This window comes from Lissotriton helveticus, chromosome 1_1 (assembly GCF_964261635.1).
Source record: "Lissotriton helveticus chromosome 1_1, aLisHel1.1, whole genome shotgun sequence".
NCBI classification, from domain to species: Eukaryota; Metazoa; Chordata; class Amphibia; order Caudata; family Salamandridae; genus Lissotriton; species Lissotriton helveticus.
In genome coordinates, this window is record NC_136057.1 from 1127976852 (window position 1) to 1127998230 (window position 21379).

General features: G+C 45.5%; 1 protein-coding gene across 1 annotated transcript in view; it reads left to right on the plus strand.

Moving 5' to 3' along the window:
• Positions 1 to 21379, plus strand: part of OTOGL (otogelin like) — a 1067300-nt gene that overhangs the window by 922408 nt on the left and 123513 nt on the right. Inside the window, exon 45 of the mRNA XM_078649280.1 lies at positions 7615 to 7827. Within this exon, the coding sequence (XP_078505406.1) occupies positions 7615 to 7827 (213 nt within the window). The remainder of the gene's footprint in view (positions 1 to 7614; positions 7828 to 21379) is intronic.

Below are 21379 nucleotides of genomic sequence, written 5' to 3' on the forward strand. Positions count from 1 at the left end.
TATGAATAAATAGGATGGGCCTCTGGTCAAAATCACCGGATTGTAATCATTAATGTGTTCTGTTCTTTTTATATTAGAAGTATTTTTGGGTGATTTTCAAGTGGTAGTATGCCTCACTGCTGACATAAAAATTTTCACTCTTCCTTGCGATGAATTATGGTGCACTGAGTTAGTAGTACCTTTGACGCTCAGCGTGTACGTATCCTAGGGTGATGATGCGTGGTCCGGGGGGACCGCACTCAGAGCAATGTCTTTTGTCTATTGAATTCTGCCTTAATATGGCCACGTGGCAATGAGTTATGCTGCACTGAGTTAGTAGTACCTTTGGCACTGAGCGTGTATGTATCCTTCGATGATGCGTGGTCCGGGGAGCCACACTCGGAGCAATGTCTTTTGTCTATTGAATTCTGCCTCAATTCGATTTTGAAATGATAGTATGCCTCACTGCTGGCATAAAACTGTTCACTCTTCCTTGCAGTGACTTATGGTGCACTGAGTTAGTAGTACCTTTGGCGCTCAGCGTGTATGTACCCTGCAATGATGCGTGGTCCAGGGGGGCCGCACTCGGACCAATGTCTTTTGTCTATTGAATTCTGCCTGAATACGGCCATATGACGATGACTTATGGTGTACTGAGTTAGTAGTACCTTTGGCACTGAGCGTGTACAGAACCTGTGATGATGCGTAGTCTGGGGGGCCGCACTCGGAGCAATGTATTTTTTCTATTTGAATTCTGCCTTAATAAGACCACGTGGCGATCAGTTATGGTTCACTGAGTTAGTAGTACCTTTGGCACTGAGCGTGTACATATCCTGGGATGATGCGTAGTCCGGGGTGCCGCACTCGGACCAATGCCTTTTGAATTCTGCCTTAATAAAGCCTTGTGGCGATGCCTTGTGGTGCACTGAGTTAGTGGTACCTGAAGTACTCAGCGTGTGTACATCCTGTGATGATGTGTGGTCCGAGAGGGCTGCACTGGGAGCAATGTATCTTGCGTACGGCACTGCGTCATCTGCAATGGCTACTCCATCCGAATTGTGAGGCCTGCTGTTCACAGTGTAGATCGAAGGCAGTAGTCTGTACAGTCATAAGTCTACAGTGCTGTGCTGCTGGAATCGCAGGGGGTCTGTGTGGAGGAAGCCTGCGGTCATGGCGGCAGCCACGTCGCAGGGTGAGACCCGCCGCTGTGGCAGACGCGTTGGCCTTCCCACAACTGAACCATGCCCAGAGCCCAGCCTATTTATTCATACTCATACACTGGAGTGGTGTACGTTGGTCCAGCCCACTCCGCATCGGCCTCCAGGGGCGGACAACAGAGCTACATAAACCGAGATCTTCCCCACTGCCTGGTTGCGTCCACTGTGCACAATACTACAAGCACCAGCAGTATATGTACACATGGAGAGGTTTTTGCTCTGCATAGATAGGTCTGTCTAGCACATCAGCGCTGCACTTGGTATTGTGTGCATATTATTGATTTGTGACTTGCGTCCTTCACACATACTTGGTTCCCACATATCCCAACATTCAGCTGATGTGCAGCTGAGTGGTCATGGCATTTTGGGAAGGTCCGTTGTCCTGTTCTGCCCTGCCTCTGTGGTAGTGGGGTGTGTGGTCAGGGGGCCCGAGGGTGGTGGCGGTAGGTGTTGTGGCTTTCTTGGGTGTTGGAGCTGCATGATCAGTAGCTCTATGAGGTGTTGGTCTTTAGATGTGGCTCCGAGTTGGGTTCCAAGTCGCACTGTAGATAGTCGTCCTGCTTTACACCAGTTAAAGGCTGATGTTAAATTCTTACTGCTAACTCGGCTTATCGCCTGCTTTTTGGATCGCATAGCAGATTTGGCTGGTCGTTGAAAATATGGGGAAGTGGTGTTTTCATGATTTTGTGGGACGGGAACGTCTACTCTGCATATCATTAGCGTTAGTTGTGGCTCTCATTTGTGGCGATTTTTTGGGTGGAAGCTATTAATGGAAAAGTGGTGAGATTTGCAGTTTTCACCAGGTTGAGAATGGGATGATAATTTAAAAACACAGAACCACAGATAGGTTTAATGAACATTACAATTAGAAATTACCATTTAAAAAACCATTGCAATTCACTGAAGAAACCATAGGTTTCAGGCACGTTATAGTTAGAAATTAGCATTTAAAAAACCTTAGAAATACACTGAAAAAACCGTAGGTTTCAGGGACGTTATAGTTAGTTGGACATTTTACTCATACAAAATCATAGAAATTCCCCTGTTATAGTTAGTTAAGCTAACTATAACTCGCGCCCCCACAATGCATTGTTGATGACGTCACATATTACATCATTCTTGACATCTCAAATGACATCAGTGATGACATCACTGATGACATCATACATGTGAAAATGTGATGCACCTTCTCACACCCTAATATAACCTTTGATACACTGTCTCCAAAATCCAGAATACCATTTTTGAAACCATAGACACACCAATACCAGTTACTGAATTGTAGTCACTGATTTTTAAGTCTACACATACATCCACTCATTCACCCATAGATTCACTCATACATGCAGTCAATCATCAAAACAACACTATCATATGTACTCATACACCAACATAAATACTCATACACCAGCACTCATTCACAGTTACTGACACACCTAGTCACTCAGGCAAAGAATCAATCACACTTCCATTTACTGACCTATACAGTTATACACACACCACCTCACTTATTCCAACATATACTAACTCTATTATACAACCACTGATACAAGTACACACTCATCCATACAGCCACTCTCACAATCACTGACTCTCACATATAGTCATTTTTATACACCAACTCTTACATACACTGCCTTTTACATATGTACTTAGTTGGACATGTACCACTGATACCAGTGCTTAATTTGTGCCGGTGCTTGCCGGTGCTTAGCACCGGCACTTAATTATCAGGGCCGGGTCTACACGTGTTTAGTGCACGTAATTGATTTTTATAGTAATTACGTAGCACAGACTGCTGCTCTACACCATAAATGCTGCGCTGCTGTTACTGTAGTGTTATCACGACTCAGTCACACCACACGAGTGTCACCAGTCCAACATCATCTCACTTACTCTTTCTAATTGTAATAATGATTGATCCGAATGTCTTGACGTATTGAAACAATGCAGCGGCTGCGGCTCAGTGTTGCCCGCCCAGTGGGCGGTACACTGAGTTTGGGCAGGGCTTTGGTGATGACGGTCTTCTGCGGGGGTTGGGGCTGTGCTCGGCATCAGGCAGCGTTCGCAGATACTTTTTTTAGATTAGAATGCGCACGCATTCGCTGCTTTGCCACTACACACGCCCCAGCATACCCGCGCAGTCGCACCTCAGTGAGTCATCGTTGCCAAGGTTCTTCAAGCGGCCGCTCTCGCTCTGTCTAGTGAGAGGCAGCGCGATCTGGACGACATAACTTGGTTGCCTATTCACTACACCAGGCAGGCAGCACAGCACCAGGTGAGAAACGGCCTGGTGGTAGGCCTAATCATCAGCAGTTAATAAAGGTGCGTAGCACTTCCTAAGGAGCACGCGCCAGTGTGGGTGAAGCAGGGCCTGATCAGTTAATTAAGCTGCGCAGCAGCCTGCCTAACAGAGTCGAGTAGTCCCGAGCCGAGTTAGTGAGAGTTCGACTGATTAATGTATTATTCGATTAGACTAATATTTATATGTTGATTAATTATGGCGTGGCCACGTGGTGATTACGATTGTTCGATTATATATCTTGATGATTGGTGATGATGGCACAGCGTGGCACGGTGGCCGCGGGCCCTTTACTTTGATGTTGCGGCTGGATTCACATTCGGTTTTACAAGTCTGTGGGTGACCGACGGTAACCTAAGCACAAGACCTAAGGCTGAGTGGTTGTTATCTATGATGCCAATTTAACTGCATCGCCGCTTGTTGTGGACAACCTCGGACGCGATGAGGGCGAGGCCCATCCTTGAGTTGCAACCCCTGGGCACAGGCGCTCCAACTCAGTCGAGTTTGGTGGACTTGCTTTCACTGGCCTCTGATGTCATCAGGGGGGCTGGCCTGTGGTCATGGCCGCCATGGGAAGTGCAGATTTCGGACCCCTAGGACACAGTGGGTGGGGGTGGGGGTGTTGAGGCTGTGCGCGGCAAGCTGCGTGCGCTTTTTCTTTTCAGATTGCATTGCAAGTAATGTGCGCGCATTGGCTGCTAGTGCTTGCCTTTGGCAACCGACACCCCAGCATGAGCATAGTCATACCCGGCCGCACGAGTGGCCTCTCTCCCTCACCACCGAGTCACTCATGATCATACTGGCCATTCGATTCAAGTCAGATTGAAAAAACAGCATTCAGCGGCGTCGGTTCTGGACGGGTTCACTAAGTGAAATGTAAGTGAAAGTAAGTCTGAGTGTGCTGCGCAGTGCAGTGCAATACTACTGCAGTCAGTGTGTGTGCATGTCCCAGTGTCTGGTTACTTAAGTTTTAATTGAAACACACACTGAATGCACTGTTGTTACTGGAAGTATACCGGGCGGCCGTAGCCGCCATGTGATGCCAGTACCACAATCATCATGCCGCCCGTGGGTGGCGGGGTGGCCCATGGCAATTACTTGCTGTTGCTTGCCAAACCGCCACACTACTTTTTGTTTGGGTGCGCACAGTCATGCGTGCCTCCCTTTCACCCACGGAATCCACATCAGACGAACACACACAGACTGAAAGGACAGTGAAGGGCAAATGAAGGTGTCAGCACTCAGCAGGCTCCAGTCACGTCACCATTATAATGCATGCATTCTAACTCGGTGACCTTCGTGGGGCTTGGACTTGTGACTGGGCCGGGTCACTGGGCCCAGTCACAAACGTAAGCAGAGGGTTAAACCCCAGCACAGCCATTATATTCTTGTTTTAAAAGCACCTGCTGTCGAGTTCCTTCCTGGCCTCCAGTAATAATCAGACATAAATTAAAATGTCAAGATAACTCTGGCGATTAATCGTCTTCATAGAGCGAGACAGGACTTTTGTCTAGGGGAAGTTGTGACTGCTTGTAGGGTAGTACAGATGCCAGATGGTTACTATACCTGATGCAAAGAACGTTTACCATGCTGATCAAAAAGTGCATGTAATCATGTAAAGTAGGTCAGTGACACGTGTTACTACTTCTGTCAGAGAGATCCTTTTGTTACTTGCTCTTTGTAAGTTAAAATCCTAACGTAAAACAGCAAGCTACTAACTAATCCGTCATCAAATAGCTGCATGCAAGCTGCAAGTTATATATTAGAGAGCTATATGGTTTTTTTGCCCAATCTTTCATTAACCTAATCTTGCAAAAAGGGATCATTTTGGGTAGAAATCAATTCTTATTGAAGAGAATCCCTAACAATGCTGTTATGTTTTAAATTCTGAATTTGCACTTTTCCAGACTTGGAACTCTTAAACTATGTGATCTATAAGACTACAATGCAATCATGGATGACATCTGACTCCTATACCTGGTAGTCCTAACTGATGTAACATTCCCTATATACTGATTTACACACATAGGACTGTGTCTATGCAATGTGTGTATGAGCAAAGTGCCCTGACACACCTCTCACTGGTGTGAGAGGCGCTATAAAAATAAATTAATTTGAGAGACAGTGGTTATATTATAGAGACTTGAAGGACAGTGTTAAACGGTGGTACTGAGGGAACGAACGCGTGTGCGTGCCAGTTGCCGGTGTGGGTGGAAAATATATTAAGTGGGTGGAGCCAGTGGGTGGCGCCAGAGAAAAGTGGGTGTGGCCTCTGACAAACATTTGAGCACCTGCACTTCATATTTTACAAATTAAGCACTGACTGATACATCCATTCACTCACCAAGATACGCATACACACACTCACCCACCCATACACCTGTTTCCACATGCACTCTTAAACTCATACACCCAGTGAATCAACCACTCACACATCTATGCACAGAGTCACACACCTCCTACCCAACCACACACAGACTCAGTCTCCCATTCAAATACTCAGGCAACTAATCAATATTCCATATAGACACTCATCTAGCTACTGACCAACTGAGGCAGCAGCTTATACAACAACAGATAGACTGATACAGACATACACACAGTTTAGTCACTAATCCATGTGTTTAGTGAGACACATTTAATCACTCACTTAAACAGTCAGTCACACACCTACTAAATCCTCCATCCAGACACTTATTCAGCAACTCATTGTTCAATACAGCTTGGTATATATGTAATATTTATTTAAATTTTAAAGAAAACCACATTCACTGGATGATGTAATCAGTGATGTCATTTGAGATGTCATCAGCGATGTCATCAGTGATGTCACTGACCATGTCATGAATGATGTAAGATGTGACGTCATCAGCAGTGCATTGCGGGGGCGCGAGTTATAGTTAACTGAACTAACTATAATGGGGGTATTTCTGTGGTTTTGTATGATTGAAATGTCCAACTAACTATAATGTCCCTGAAACCTATGTTTTTTCAGTGAATATACATATATATATATATACACACTCACACATACACACATATGTAAAAATAGTTAAGACTGAGTTATACCCACCATTTTGTTTATGGTGGGGGCGTGGGTTATGGTGTGTTGTGTGCACTGATAACCATAACTGGAGAATCTCACTAGCTTTGCCCCACTGAGCCAAGACCATAACTCAGTTTTTAGCTGTGTTTTTTTCAATGAATGTCATTGTTTTTTTAAGATGTACTTCATTTGCAAACCCTTCACCCAGTTCACTGCTAGTAGACATGGGTATTCCATGCCTCTATGTCCCTACCATCTGTGCTGTGGGATCAGAGACTCATTACATTTTCCCCACTTACCTTGGATTTTTTTCTCACCATGTGAAAGTTGTGCATCGTTTAGAAGATGGTGGTTGAATCTGTAAAATGGATTCTCCCTTTGGTTGGTACACAACTAAGGATAGCTACCTATGACTGTGGAAATAGTTTTTCCACAGCGAATTAAATGCAAATCAGAATTGGCTTACAATATTGAACATGGCAGAAAAAAAGTTTCCGAAACTTTCGTCTGCCAGTCACATTTCTCAAATGCTCAACATGTGATTGGCAGGAGTCTTCACTATCTTAACAAGCGATTGCCAGTTGGTCAAAGCCAATAACTCAGCATCCAAAGCGAGACCTGTTTGCTCTACCAGTGCCTATTTCATTTGCATTGCAGGAGTTTCAGTTCTGTATTTCCAATAGGACTATAAGTACCCGAATACAAAGAAAAATTCACAACTAAATGAGGTACTCGTGCATGAACCAGAACAACTTGAATGATATGAAGCAGATGGAAAGAAAGACCTATTATTTGGTGTAATACCCATGCATCTTTAAGTAAGAAAACATATTGTAGGCAACAGCTTGAGTTCTGTTTCAGCCTGGGGCCTCTTTCTCTATATGGTATGGAATTTGTCTTTGTGGTATCTTAACACTTTACAACTGGTCCCGTATGTTATGAATATGTTTTTTTTAAAATGCTTCACAAAAATACATTTTATTGATTTCCTTTTACTAGAAAGACACTTGGATATGTTTTCTCTGGAGTTTTTATTCTCAAATAGTTCCATCTTGTTTGTTTTCCACCAGCGTGCACTGATACTGAAGGTCAGCCACGTTCTCCTGGGGAGGTCTGGAATGGGTCTCCCAAAGGATGTTGCATGTATCAGTGTATAGAGAATGGAAGTGTTATTCCTATGAAGCCGGACTGCAGTGAGGAACCGATGCCGACGTGTGAGCGAGAAGGAGAAGTTATCATCAATGTCATTGAGGAAAGGGCTTGTTGCCCAAAGAAAATCTGTGGTGAGCACTGTTTTGAGAATATATATTTTATGGGCGAAGACAAACACAATAAATGCAATGCTTGTAATCACAATATGCAGGAAAAGGACAAACTTTTGTCCCAAATTAGCATGGTTGCAGCATCATACATGTACAACGAGGTTGAGAGAGCGCAAACTGATATAAATGTATGAGTACATCACACTTACCTATAGTAAGCACAAGTCATGATGAGAAATGCCATGAGTGCTAATAGTATCTGAAATTATATTCTAAATGTATAGCTAATATAGAGATTTAAGTAGAAGTGGAACTAATACAGAAATGTGTGACATTATATGATTTTATTAGACGTGATTATTTTGAATCTATGTCGTGTAGCTGTTAACATATAAGATGGTCTGTGGTAAAACGCAGAACGTGGTAGGCCTCAGGGCCAGAGCTGGAGCTAAAAGGGAAGGTGTTTCTTTTCACGACACAGATTGTTTAACGTTTTGGTCATTGCATTAATGGGCCATGATTTAGAGTAATGTTTTCCAAATGATAGAATAAGAGTTTTAACATGCTTTAATTAAATGAAGAAATAGAATGCTATAATCATAATGTGAAATATTGTAGGCCTGAAATGTTTTAGCATTGATTTACACGTACATGTCTGGGCTGAGAAATGTTGCAAGCCTTTTTAGAAGTCTATGAGAGTTGGGTTCTTGGCGGCAGATATCTGTCTGCAACAGGAAAGGGGGGATCCAATTATAAGTGAATGAATAGAGGTCTGTTCAGTAGACGGCCCAGACATGGAGGAGGGTTCTGGAATGTTTAAGGGGTATCAGCGGGCCGGAGAAGAGACTGAGAAGCAAGGTCAACTCTAACGTCTGAGGCCCAATACAAAGCATCATGGAAAAAAGCCTGAAGTTGCACCACGTGAGAGGCGTTTCGCAAGGGGCGTCTCAAATGTTGTTGACTGTTTTGTATTAGGGACAGCACCCCTGGGTGGAGTTAGAGCAGAGACCTGAGGACCCTTTAGAGAGCGGATGGGTAGGCAGTGAGGGGTCATGACTGGAGAACTTTAGGTTTTCACCAAGAGACTTAGAGTGGGTGACTTCCTTTGGGGGTCATTCATTGCTGACACCTTTGTTAGGTTGGGATTTGGTTAAGTAGGGATACCATCTAGAACAGGGTAGGGACGCCTAACCTGTGTTTGTTTTCCTCCAACCTAAATGAAGGAGAGATATGCGTCTATGCTGATAGCTTTGCTATTTTTAGAACTTGTGTTAGTGATTTCTGTTGCTCGTCTGAGGGCTTTTCGAGAGCACATGTATGTAATTGGACCTGTGTATCTCGTGAATCTCATTCTGAGATGCTTGTATTTGCAGCTCATTATATCTTTACAATAAACTTTTGAAACCTAGAAGTTGTCCGTGATCTTTGAGAGTAGAGTCCTTTCTTGGGTGAACTAATTTGCAGATAGGTGTACCGTTTCCTTCCAAGACAGGCAATAAAGGTTCAGTCGACCAGATCGAGGTTTGGATCAATAGATATAAGGTATCGATCAAAATCTCGCCCTTTCAGTTGGTAGCTATAGAGGATGGTTGCCTTCTTGAGGACGGTGACCTAGGCCAGGTTAGCTTACCCCAAGGCCCCTAGAAATCGATGATCGGAAGAACAGCCCGCAGATGAAGATCCGGATGACGTGAGACAGAAAAAGCAGCAGTATCAGAGAGAGTGAGTATAAAGGGTTATGCGTGTTAGATTGCGGTGTTTTTGTATTGTATCTATGTTGTAATGTCTGGCGGAGTTGAATGTCTGTAGAGTGACTGTGGAACAGGTTGTGAGCGCGCGCAACCGGTGGAAATCTTAAGTTCAAGGAGAGCTTAAGTGGTTCGGGTGTATCGGACACCCAGAGTAATTGTCAACTAGTGTGAAGGGGGTCATGAGGTACCATTGATCACCCGAGAGACCGAGATAGGGGGAACGTAAGAGTGAGTACGTGAGTAACGGACGCTGGTCGGAAGTTACTGTGTGTGTAAGTAACCTATCAGAAAGACGATAGACATCTCGTCAGTTGTGTTGACAATTACAGATAGACTGTGGACGTACAGTCGAGAGAAGTGACCGCTTGGTCGGAAGTAGTCATTTTTCAGTGTATGAATGGGACGCATGCATAACCGGGAGACGAGTTGAGAAAGGAGGGGTGCTGCTGCGAAGCGGAGAAAAGAGACGTCAGGTGGTGTCGCGCAGTGATTGGCTGACCGGAGAAAGACCGCGCTGTGATAGGCCAGCTAGCGAACACGTCATACAGGGTCGCGACGTGATTGGCCAACAGGAGAAAGACCGCGCTGTGATAGGCCAAGCTAGCAAAGCCGCGACAGGATTGGTGGATTGTCATCAGGAAGTAAACAGAGTAGCGAGGCTGGATTTTGTGCGCATAATTATGAAGTGTTTTAAATGGTTGAAAGCGCTGTTTAAGAAAGAGAGGCGAGGATCGTATGAAGGGGAAGAAGCCCCGCCGGAGGGTACGCCAGCTCGTTATATGGCAGTAAATGTTGGGTTGCATACGATCCTTTGGATATCAGAGTGGAGTAAGATTACTGAAGGAAATGAGGAACTGACGTTCCCGAAGTACGGGACGTTCAGATTAGAGGTGTTACATCGATTGAAATCAGTCATGACCTCAAAGAGACCCTTGCCTAGACCAACCCAGTTTGAAGCCCTTGAGGCATGGCTTAGGGCAGCGCATGAAAGGAATATGAACAGACGACAAGAAAGGGTGAAACGCTCGGTAAGGGCAGTACAGGATGCCAGGTGGGATGCGGATGCTAAAAGATGGAGAGTGCATAATTTGGAAATAAATAAACTGTACCCAGTGTTAGAGGCGCCAGTAAATAAAAGCCCCATAGAAGAAGATGACGAGAGCGAAACAGAGGACAGCCTGATAAACAGATTACTGACAGACAGGCCACCCCCGTATAATAGAGCAGGGGGAGAGGTCGAGAATACTGAAGGAGAAAAGGGGGGCAATGCAGGAGAGCATAGACCGCTTCCCAGTTCAGAGTGGGATCCTGAGCCAAAGAAAGAGTTGCTCCAGCCTAGTCAGGTGCAACAGGTAGTCGGTAGGTTTGTGGTACAAAGAGCGCCGGAAACGGAAAGCGCCACATCCTACCCATTGCCAGATGCACTACAGGTACCTGTTACCATAGGTCCTATAATATCGATATATGACCAAGAGAGAGCAAGAGGGGAAGAACGGAAACGGAAAGACAGAGAAAGAGCAGAGCAGGCAAGGAGGAACGATACCACTAATCCCCCAAGTCAGATGCCAATACCCAGAGAGTGGAGTACCCCGATGCACACAGCAGGGGACCCAGGAGGAGATCCTGGGGGCCCTAGATGGCCAAAGGATCTGAGGGGATCTGGACGAAAATCCTTTCAAGAGCTAAATGAGTACATGAAGCAGTGGGATGAGGCAGTGAAGGCTCAAAAGTGCATCAATGCTGCAGAAGCAGAAAGGGAAAGTCAGGACAGCAGAGCACGAACTCACTGCGGGGCTGGGGAGAGTAGCCCGGAGTGGGACTGTAGAGGGAGTAGGGGAGTCACCCATTGGGCCCGAAATGGAGGTAGAACAGACCTGGAAAACGGGGGCCCCGGGAGTGAAGGGGTGGCGTGCCCGATACTCAGTGAAGAGGAGAGGAGAGCACAAGAGTACAGGAACAGCTTTAAGTGTCCACACTGTGTGCCTGGCACCAGAGAACAGAATGGGAGTTGTGAGAGGTCGCACCATAGTCCCTGTGATGACAGAAATGAGCGCAGCCCAGGGAATATGGGGAACCAGGAAGGATCGTATCGGATACTGAGCGATACGAGGCAAAGGGAGTGTAGCGACCAGAGGGAAAATAACAGAGAGATGTGCGGTGAGAGGAGAGAAGAAGACGAGAGTGGGCAGAGAGAGAGTAGGGATAAAAGGCCCGTGTTCCATCACCTTCCAAGATTGGATGGCCGAGCATGGGACCTGGAGAGATGGGAGCAAGGGAGGCCACCCATTAATTCTCCTGAGCCCAAACGCAGAGCTCGAAGTTGGGATGGGAGGGAGACCAGTGAGCCCCCTTCAAAAGACATATTGCGAGCTGAGATAAAAGCCAAGAGACTTGATGTCTCCAGCTTAAGGTCAGATCTGGATGACATGGTAGATGGTACCCTGCCTTTAGAAAGAATGGAAATGTATGAACAGGATGAAATACTGTATATGGCAAAGGACATCACACGAAAGGCGAGAGCAGTCCATGAGAAGTTAGTCGAACTAGCAGGCAAATATATGGTGGACTTGTCAAGAACCAAAGCATTACAGGGTAACCACAGGCTACATTACTCAGATCGAGATCTAGATGAGAGGAGAACGATTGGGCTGAAAACACACATAAGGGAACTGATTACTGGAATAAGGACATGGAGGGCACTAGATAAATGGGAAGAGAGGTGGTCCAAGAAAGGGACCGGCAGAAGAAGCATGATTGGTATAACACCAGGACAGCAGGGAATAGAAGCTTACCCTTTGCGTGAAGTTGCCAATGGGAGCTATGTACATGTCCCTTGGAGTAGGGGAGATTTAGCTGCTTTTACCACATCTTTCCCCAAGTTACGAGAGAGCCCCGTGGAGTGGTACAAGCAAGTCGAGAGGTTTGTAAAGATCTCAAAAGTCCTATGGATAGATCTGAACACGCTGTTTGACATTGTAGTACCAGGAGATCTGTGGACAGCATGCAAGGTTAGCGCTGAGTGGCCCACAACGGAGCCAGAGAGAGATGCTAGGACTAATGGGCCGTCCGAGATCGTGATGGCAAAATTCGAGAGAGTGATGACTTGGCTGAAAGAAAAAGTGCCAATGCAAGACATAGATTGGGTCAGAATAGACAGAACGAGACAGGAACCCAAAGAGACAGTCCATGAATATTACGAGAGATTGCTGAAGGCGTTTAAACAGTATAGCGGCTTGGATGTAATGGATCCAAAGGACATAGGGCAATTCGTGTCCAAGTTCGTCCTGGGACTGAGACCGGATATTAGTTTAATGATTCAGCAACACTCGATTTGTTGGCAAAGTAGACCCCTAGATGAAATACTGAGATATGCCAGGTACTGCTGTGATGAGGTAGACTCCAAGGCTAAGAAACTAAAAGAGAAGCTGATGGTGGTACAATTGCAGGCAGCAGGAAAGGGGGGACCGCAACAACAGCAGCAAGGGACAGGTACAGGAGGTAAGAAGCAGTACAGTCAGAACAAGGGTAATGAGGAGAGTACTACCTTCAGACCCAGAGTAGACATAGCTACCTTGAAGAAAACGACTAGGTGCCACCAGTGCAACGAGTTGGGGCATTGGAAACGCGAGTGCCCTTACAATGTAGAGATCGGAGAGCAAGAGATAGAGGAGGAAGAGGTCCAGAGCGCACCTATGAGAGGGGCGACGCCATACCAAGGAAAGGTGCTCAAAGGGGGGGGGGCTCCTCCCCGAGCCCAGTTCCCGCAACCTCCTCGAGTAGGGAGTATGGGTAAGACCTATAGACAAATGCCCCTGTTTGTGGAAGGTGAAGAATGCTATTATGTGGACCCATTAACCGGACAGAGAGTGGAAAGAGAAGACTGCACCCTTGGGGCAGCCTTAGAGGTAGATCAGAGGGGACCCTATGTTGAAGCAGAAGTAGCAGGGTGCCCTACGACATTTCTGGTGGACACAGGAGCCACTAGATCCACGATCAGATCAGCTGCAGTTCCAGACCTGCCCATGTCTGGAGAGACCATACAGGTGGTAGGGGTCGCAAACAGGAGAATAACCAGCCAATTGACAGAACCGGTACAGGTGAAAATAGGGAAGTACAGCGATGAGCACCAATTTGTGGTTTGCGATTCAAGCCCTGTGTGTCTGCTAGGAAGAGATCTGTTGTGCAAATTGAATTGTACTATATATTGTACACCCCAGGGAGTGGAGGTATTGACTAATGATGATGATGCAGATTTCAAAGTTGCAAACTCAAGAATATGTGTGGAGCTGTACCCTACTTTGACAGTAGACGAGCTTCCCTGGGATTTGAGAGAGACAGTGGCATCAGAGGTATGGGATTTCACTGGGGAAGAGATTGGATTAGTCAAAGGGGTGGACCCAGTGAAAATTGTAGTGAAACCGCATGCTGAGTTCCCAAGAACACCCCAGTATAAATTGACTCCAGAAACGATTGCAGGCATAAAACCCGTGATCGAGTCCATGATTAAACAGGGAATACTGAAAGAAATCGTGGGTAGTCCATGTAACTCCCCGATTATGGGTCTGCAGAAACCAAATGGGAAATTTCGGATAGTGCAGGACCTGCGAAAGATTAATAACATAGTCGTTTCATGTTGTCCAGTGGTACCGAATCCATCAGTGATACTGTTTCAGATTCCATTCCAAGCTGAGTGGTTCACTGTGATAGATCTTTGTCAGGCTTTCTTTTCGATCCCTTTGGACGAAGATAGCCATTTTCTTTTCGCATTTAAGCTGGAAAATCGCGTCCTAACATGGTGTCGTATCCCTCAGGGGTATACAGAGAGTCCATCGATCTTTAACCAGCTTCTGAAGAAAAATCTTGAAAGTCTAGTGCTGCCCCAGAAGTCAGTTCTGGTCCAGTACATAGACGACCTCCTTGTGGCGTCAGAAACAGAAGAAGCTTGCAGGGAAGATTCCATTGCTTTGTTAAATCACCTAGCTGCTAATGGGCACAAGGTGTCCCCGGGAAAATTGCAGTACTGCCTGACAGAAGTACAGTACTTGGGACACAGAATTGAGAAAGGCAAACGAAAGGTGTCACCGGACAGGATAGAGGCGATCATGAAAATGAACGCGCCTCAGACACAGAGAGAGGTCAGGATGTTCCTAGGGATGGTGGGTTATTGCCGACAGTGGATCGTGAACTTTTCACTGAAAGCAAAGCCCTTGCAAAAACTGACGCACAAAGAGGTGAGTGATCCGGTACCATGGGACAAAGACTGTTTGATGGCATTCTTACAGCTGAGAGAGGACCTGTGTCGTGCTCCGGCATTGGGAATGCCTGATTACAATAAACAATTCTTTCTTTACTGTTGTGAGAGAGAAGGTTGTGCGTTGTCTGTGTTGGTCCAAATCCATGGGAATGCCCGTAGACCAGTTGCTTATTTCTCGGCTACTTTAGACCCAGTAGCCGCAGCGTTGCCCGGATGTCTCAAATCCGTTGCTGCAACGGGTGTCAGCATTGAGAGATGTGAAAATATCGTCATGGGGCACCCGTTAGAGGTGTGCGTGCCACATTCTGTTGAACTGTTGATGACCAGGACCAAAACACAGCATCTGACCAATAGCAGGCTCACGCGCTATGAGCAAGTTATTCTTGCTGCAGAGAACGTGACCCTCAAGAGATGCTCTGTTTTGAACCCTGCTACCTTAATGCCACTTCCAAATGATATTGATGATGATGATGAATATACAGACCATGACTGTCTCGATGTGACTGAACTATGCACCAAACCCAGACCCGACATCGTAGATGAGCCACTGACCGACCCAGACGAAGTTTTCTTTGTCGATGGCTCATGTGTAAGAGACGAAGTTGGGCAGTTGAGAGCAGCTTATGCTGTTTGTACAATTGAAGGAGTTGTGGAAGCTGGGTGCCTGGAAGGAGTACACTCCGCTCAGGTAGCCGAGATTATTGCCCTAACACGTGCTTGCTTAGCAGGCAATCAAATTCGAGTCACCATCTACACCGACAGCCAATACGGGTTTGGGGTAGTTCATGATTACGGGCAGTTATGGTCTCAAAGAGGGTTCATGACTTCTTCAGGCTCTCCCATTCGCAATGGAGAGTTTGTGCGCTTGTTGTTAGAAGCATTGCAATGTCCAGCAAGTATCGCAGTTGTAAAGTGCATCGCACATACCAAAAATGAGGACTTTGTTTCGAAAGGCAATAGATATGCTGATGAAGTTGCGCGGTATTGCGCAGAACAAGGTTACTCTTTCACAGAGGTGGATGTGGGTGGAATAAATATGAGAACTGAATTAGCCATGATACTGGAAACTGTTGATACTTGGGATGAACTGTCAACCATGCAAGAAAATGCTCCTGATTCAGAAAAGGAAACATGGGAAAAGGCAGGATGTGTAATGGGTGAGACTCATTTTTGGGTCTCAGCAGACGGCAGAGCAGTGTTGCCCAATGAGATGGTGAGTCCAATGGCTAGACTCATACATGGTCCCGTACACTTAGGGAGAGATGCTATGCTGAGAGTGTTTAGACAGACTTGGTACAATCCTAAGTTTAGAATAGCAGCAGAAGCAGTGTGCCAGCGTTGTGTGACCTGCCAGCAGCTGAATGTAGGGAAAAGAACACCAGTTGCGCTAAGTCACATAGGAAGGTCTGGAGGTCCATTCAACAGAATGCAGATAGATTTCATTGAAATGCCAAGATGCAACCGCCTCCGCTATGTCTTGGTGGTTGTTTGTGTGTTCTCCAGATGGGTTGAGGCATACCCTACACGTAGGTGCGACACCCTCACAGTGGCTAAGTTACTGCTTAGAGAACTTATCCCTCGGTTCGGGGTGCCGGCCTTTTTGGAATCAGATAGGGGAACACATTTTAACAGCGAGCTTGTGAAGATGATTTGTGTTGCACTGAATATAGACCAAAAACTCCATTGCAGTTACCGACCAGAAGCCTCAGGAATTGTGGAACAAATTAATGGCACGATCAAGTCCAGAATAGCGAAAGTTTGCTCCTCAACGACCCTGAGTTGGCCTGATGCCCTACCATTGGTACTCATGAGCCTTCGTAGTACCCCAGACAGAAGAACAGGGTTGTCACCACATGAGGTGTTAATGGGGAGAGCAATGAGACTGCCATCTATTCCAGCTACTGCACTGTTAAATATCACAGATGATATGATCCTGGACTATTGTAAGGGGCTGTCTGACGCCATGCGTTCTGTGTCCCTTCAGGTGCAGGCTGCAGAGGTTCCAGCGTGCCAGGGCCCTTGCCATGACCTGTATCCTGGGGACTGGGTCCTGGTGAAGAAACATGTGAGAAGAAGCTGCTTGGATATTCGTTGGCGTGGGCCCTACCAGGTCATCCTGATCACAAGTACAGCTGTAAAGGTGGGAGGCCTGCCCAACTGGATACACGCGTCGCATACGAAAAGGGTTCCAGCACCTCTGGAAACAGCTCCTCTCTCGGATGGACGTCCAGCTGAGGACCAAGAAGCCATAGAGGGGGCTAGCCAAGCTGTAGAGGTGCCAGTGGAAGCAGGGAACGAGTCTGACCAAGCTGAGGACGGTCAGTACAACAGCGAAACAGAAGACGCTACAGAAGGAGAAGACAGCTGGGAGTACGAGTCTGACCCTGACAGGTCTGAAAGAGAGCGAGAACAGACCAGAAGGAGAAGGAGTAGAAGGGCACGTGGAGAAGCAAATTGGCCGCAAAGAAGAAGTTCTAGCCTGAGGTCAACTCCAGAAGCAACCCTTCCTCCGATATCAGAAGACTCAGACCCAGAAGAAGGTGCTCAGGGCGCTGAAGCACCAGACCGAAGAAGGTCAAGAAGAGTGCGTGTGCCTAACAGAAGATACTCCACACCTGAGTGGACATATCTGGCGACAAATGTCTGTGAAACCGGAGACAGGGAGGATCCGAGCGGTGGTGGTGTCCAGTTCTGAGCCCATTATCACCGTGGAAATACAACTGTTGGTACCCGGTGTCGAACAAGAAGGGTCACTAACATTCGTGCTCCCCAGACCTCCCCGCCTCAGCAAGTTAAAACACATGTTTCTTACAGAATTGAAATTCCCCGACTTTGGTACCACGATAACAGCACATGAAGAGCATACTCTTCGCATGGAAATATTGAACTATGCTATTGAAGCTGCAACCACAAATCTAATAGTCGATTGTTAAAGGACTTTGTAAATAAAGCAAGCAGAAGAAAAGAAGATTACCTAGCGCCCAGGAAGCAGAGAATTTTAGGGAACCCCTTGAGTGGATGGAGAAGGGCTAGGGTTGTCTTTTTGAACTGTGAAAGGACTTTTGCGAAAAAGGCTGTCAGCCTCCAGCTGTGTGGATTCTAAAGACAAAAAAGGATTGAAGGAGACTGTAAAGGAACGAGAGGAAAAGAACTTTTTTTGCAAAAAGAAAGGGAAAAGCTAGATTGTCTGACGAAATGGAGGCCGGCACCCCGAACCGCAGAGCTAAATGTATAATAGGTACACTAATAGTAGGAGTGATAATATTAATAGCTTTAGTGGTAACAATTTCTTATGTAAAGGGACATGAGGAAGAGGTAAAGGTAACTGATGCGAATTCTGTAGTAACACTTGCACCCACTGTTGCAGGTGAGAAAAGGGAAAACACTCAAGAGAAAGCGTTATTGGCTGCAGAAGCCCGCAGGTTACATGTAGACGAGTCCCAAGGAGACTTTAGGTCAAATGCTTATGCTAAACTTTTGTATGAATACGTGGATGCCATGGAGGTTAAGGATTGCTACGTCTGCATGCAGTTGCCTGCGTCTGTAGATGAAGGAATTCGATATCATCACCTCCCTCTGACATATGGCATTACATGTAGCTTATTGCTTAGTATATTTTATGAGAGAGATAGTTTTGAATACTATTTCTCCAATTATGATTCTGTGTTGCCAGAAGTCCCGAATTATAAGCAGATGAATAAATGGGATTACTGGAAGAGTGAAGACAGATTGGCCAAGTTCTTCATTCCTTGGATTACCTTAGATACTTCACATGCCCGTAGAAATAATCTGACATGCAAGGTGTCAGAAGTCGAGAAAAAGTTCATAGGGCAGGTGGATGATCGTTACAGGAGACAAAAGATTTTGAAAAAATCAGGACAAGGGAAATTAGATTGGACCGAGGAAGAGAAGTCACACAAGAGAAAGGGTAGTAGTGGTCCAATAGCTTTAGATAAAGCGCAGAGAGGAAAGTTATGTCTTCACCGAGCCAAAACGTATTATGAAAATGTATACGTGGGTGAAGTTGACTGTGAACATGCTTTTAATTTAGAGTACTACACTAAGGATTTCCTGAAGGGAATGCAAGTGATTCCAAATGTGTATTTTGTATGTGGAAGAAATGCTTACGTGAGACTACCTGACAACTGGTATGGATCATGTTACTTGGCAATTGTCTTCCCCAAAATATATCATGCACAAGACTTATTGATCATTGAGGGCCAGACATCATCGAGGGGAAGGAGAGATGTAGGTGATGCCGAAATGGTTGGAGATGTCTTTGGAGCTATGTTCCCTCTTTTGGGAATAATCCTTAATGATGTTAAAATTAGACGACTGGCAACAGTTGTCGACAGGTTGTCTGCCAGCACTGCTCAGTCCTTAATGCTGGTAGAAGGAGAGATGCAATCGATAAGGGCTATGGTTCTTCAAAATCGGCTTGCATTAGATGTCTTATTAGCAAAAGAGGGCGGAGTCTGTAAGGCTTTGAAGGTTCAGGAATGTTGCACTTACATTCCAGACCTTTCAAAACCCCTTGAGAAAGTTATTAAGAACATAACTAATATACACAAAGAGATCGAAGACTTGAGTAGAGAAAATGTCTGGGAAAAGGTGGGCCACGGAATGAGTACAGTTGGAGGGTGGTTTTCCACCTTAGGCAAAAGCTTTATTTGGTATATCCTAAAGCCTATCATCATAATATTGATCTGTGGGATAATATTGTGGGGATTGGTGAGGGTATTCAAATGGTACAGAGCAAGAAGGTTAGAAAGGGCCCAAAGAGAACAGTTGCAGAGATTGGCTGCCATACAAGATAATCAGTACAGGAGCCTGAGAGCTCTGGAAGCGCAGAGAATGCCAGCAATAACTGTAGTTTAAATGTTAGTGATGACCCCGAGAGGTCATCAAAGGGGGGAACTGAGAGAGCGCAAACTGATATAAATGTATGAGTACATCACACTTACCTATAGTAAGCACAAGTCATGATGAGAAATGCCATGAGTGCTAATAGTATCTGAAATTATATTCTAAATGTATAGCTAATATAGAGATTTAAGTAGAAGTGGAACTAATACAGAAATGTGTGACATTATATGATTTTATTAGACGTGATTATTTTGAATCTATGTCGTGTAGCTGTTAACATATAAGATGGTCTGTGGTAAAACGCAGAACGTGGTAGGCCTCAGGGCCAGAGCTGGAGCTAAAAGGGAAGGTGTTTCTTTTCACGACACAGATTGTTTAACGTTTTGGTCATTGCATTAATGGGCCATGATTTAGAGTAATGTTTTCCAAATGATAGAATAAGAGTTTTAACATGCTTTAATTAAATGAAGAAATAGAATGCTATAATCATAATGTGAAATATTGTAGGCCTGAAATGTTTTAGCATTGATTTACACGTACATGTCTGGGCTGAGAAATGTTGCAAGCCTTTTTAGAAGTCTATGAGAGTTGGGTTCTTGGCGGCAGATATCTGTCTGCAACAGGAAAGGGGGGATCCAATTATAAGTGAATGAATAGAGGTCTGTTCAGTAGACGGCCCAGACATGGAGGAGGGTTCTGGAATGTTTAAGGGGTATCAGCGGGCCGGAGAAGAGACTGAGAAGCAAGGTCAACTCTAACGTCTGAGGCCCAATACAAAGCATCATGGAAAAAAGCCTGAAGTTGCACCACGTGAGAGGCGTTTCGCAAGGGGCGTCTCAAATGTTGTTGACTGTTTTGTATTAGGGACAGCACCCCTGGGTGGAGTTAGAGCAGAGACCTGAGGACCCTTTAGAGAGCGGATGGGTAGGCAGTGAGGGGTCATGACTGGAGAACTTTAGGTTTTCACCAAGAGACTTAGAGTGGGTGACTTCCTTTGGGGGTCATTCATTGCTGACACCTTTGTTAGGTTGGGATTTGGTTAAGTAGGGATACCATCTAGAACAGGGTAGGGACGCCTAACCTGTGTTTGTTTTCCTCCAACCTAAATGAAGGAGAGATATGCGTCTATGCTGATAGCTTTGCTATTTTTAGAACTTGTGTTAGTGATTTCTGTTGCTCGTCTGAGGGCTTTTCGAGAGCACATGTATGTAATTGGACCTGTGTATCTCGTGAATCTCATTCTGAGATGCTTGTATTTGCAGCTCATTATATCTTTACAATAAACTTTTGAAACCTAGAAGTTGTCCGTGATCTTTGAGAGTAGAGTCCTTTCTTGGGTGAACTAATTTGCAGATAGGTGTACCGTTTCCTTCCAAGACAGGCAATAAAGGTTCAGTCGACCAGATCGAGGTTTGGATCAATAGATATAAGGTATCGATCAAAATCTCGCCCTTTCAAGGTAAAGCAACGAGTTAAAGCAAATGATAAGTTTGGGGCTTTTACAAACTTCTGTATTAGTACAATAAAATGTTGGAAGCTTTATTAATGACAATAAAGTGGCTTAGGCTTATAATGGCTCCAGTGGTGCTGGAACAATTTTCAGAGTGGGGTGTTGCCATTAATGTTACATCACTGAGGTAAACGTAATTGTGAAAAATCAGAGCGTCACACACAGAACAAGTGTATCAAATGAACCACATCC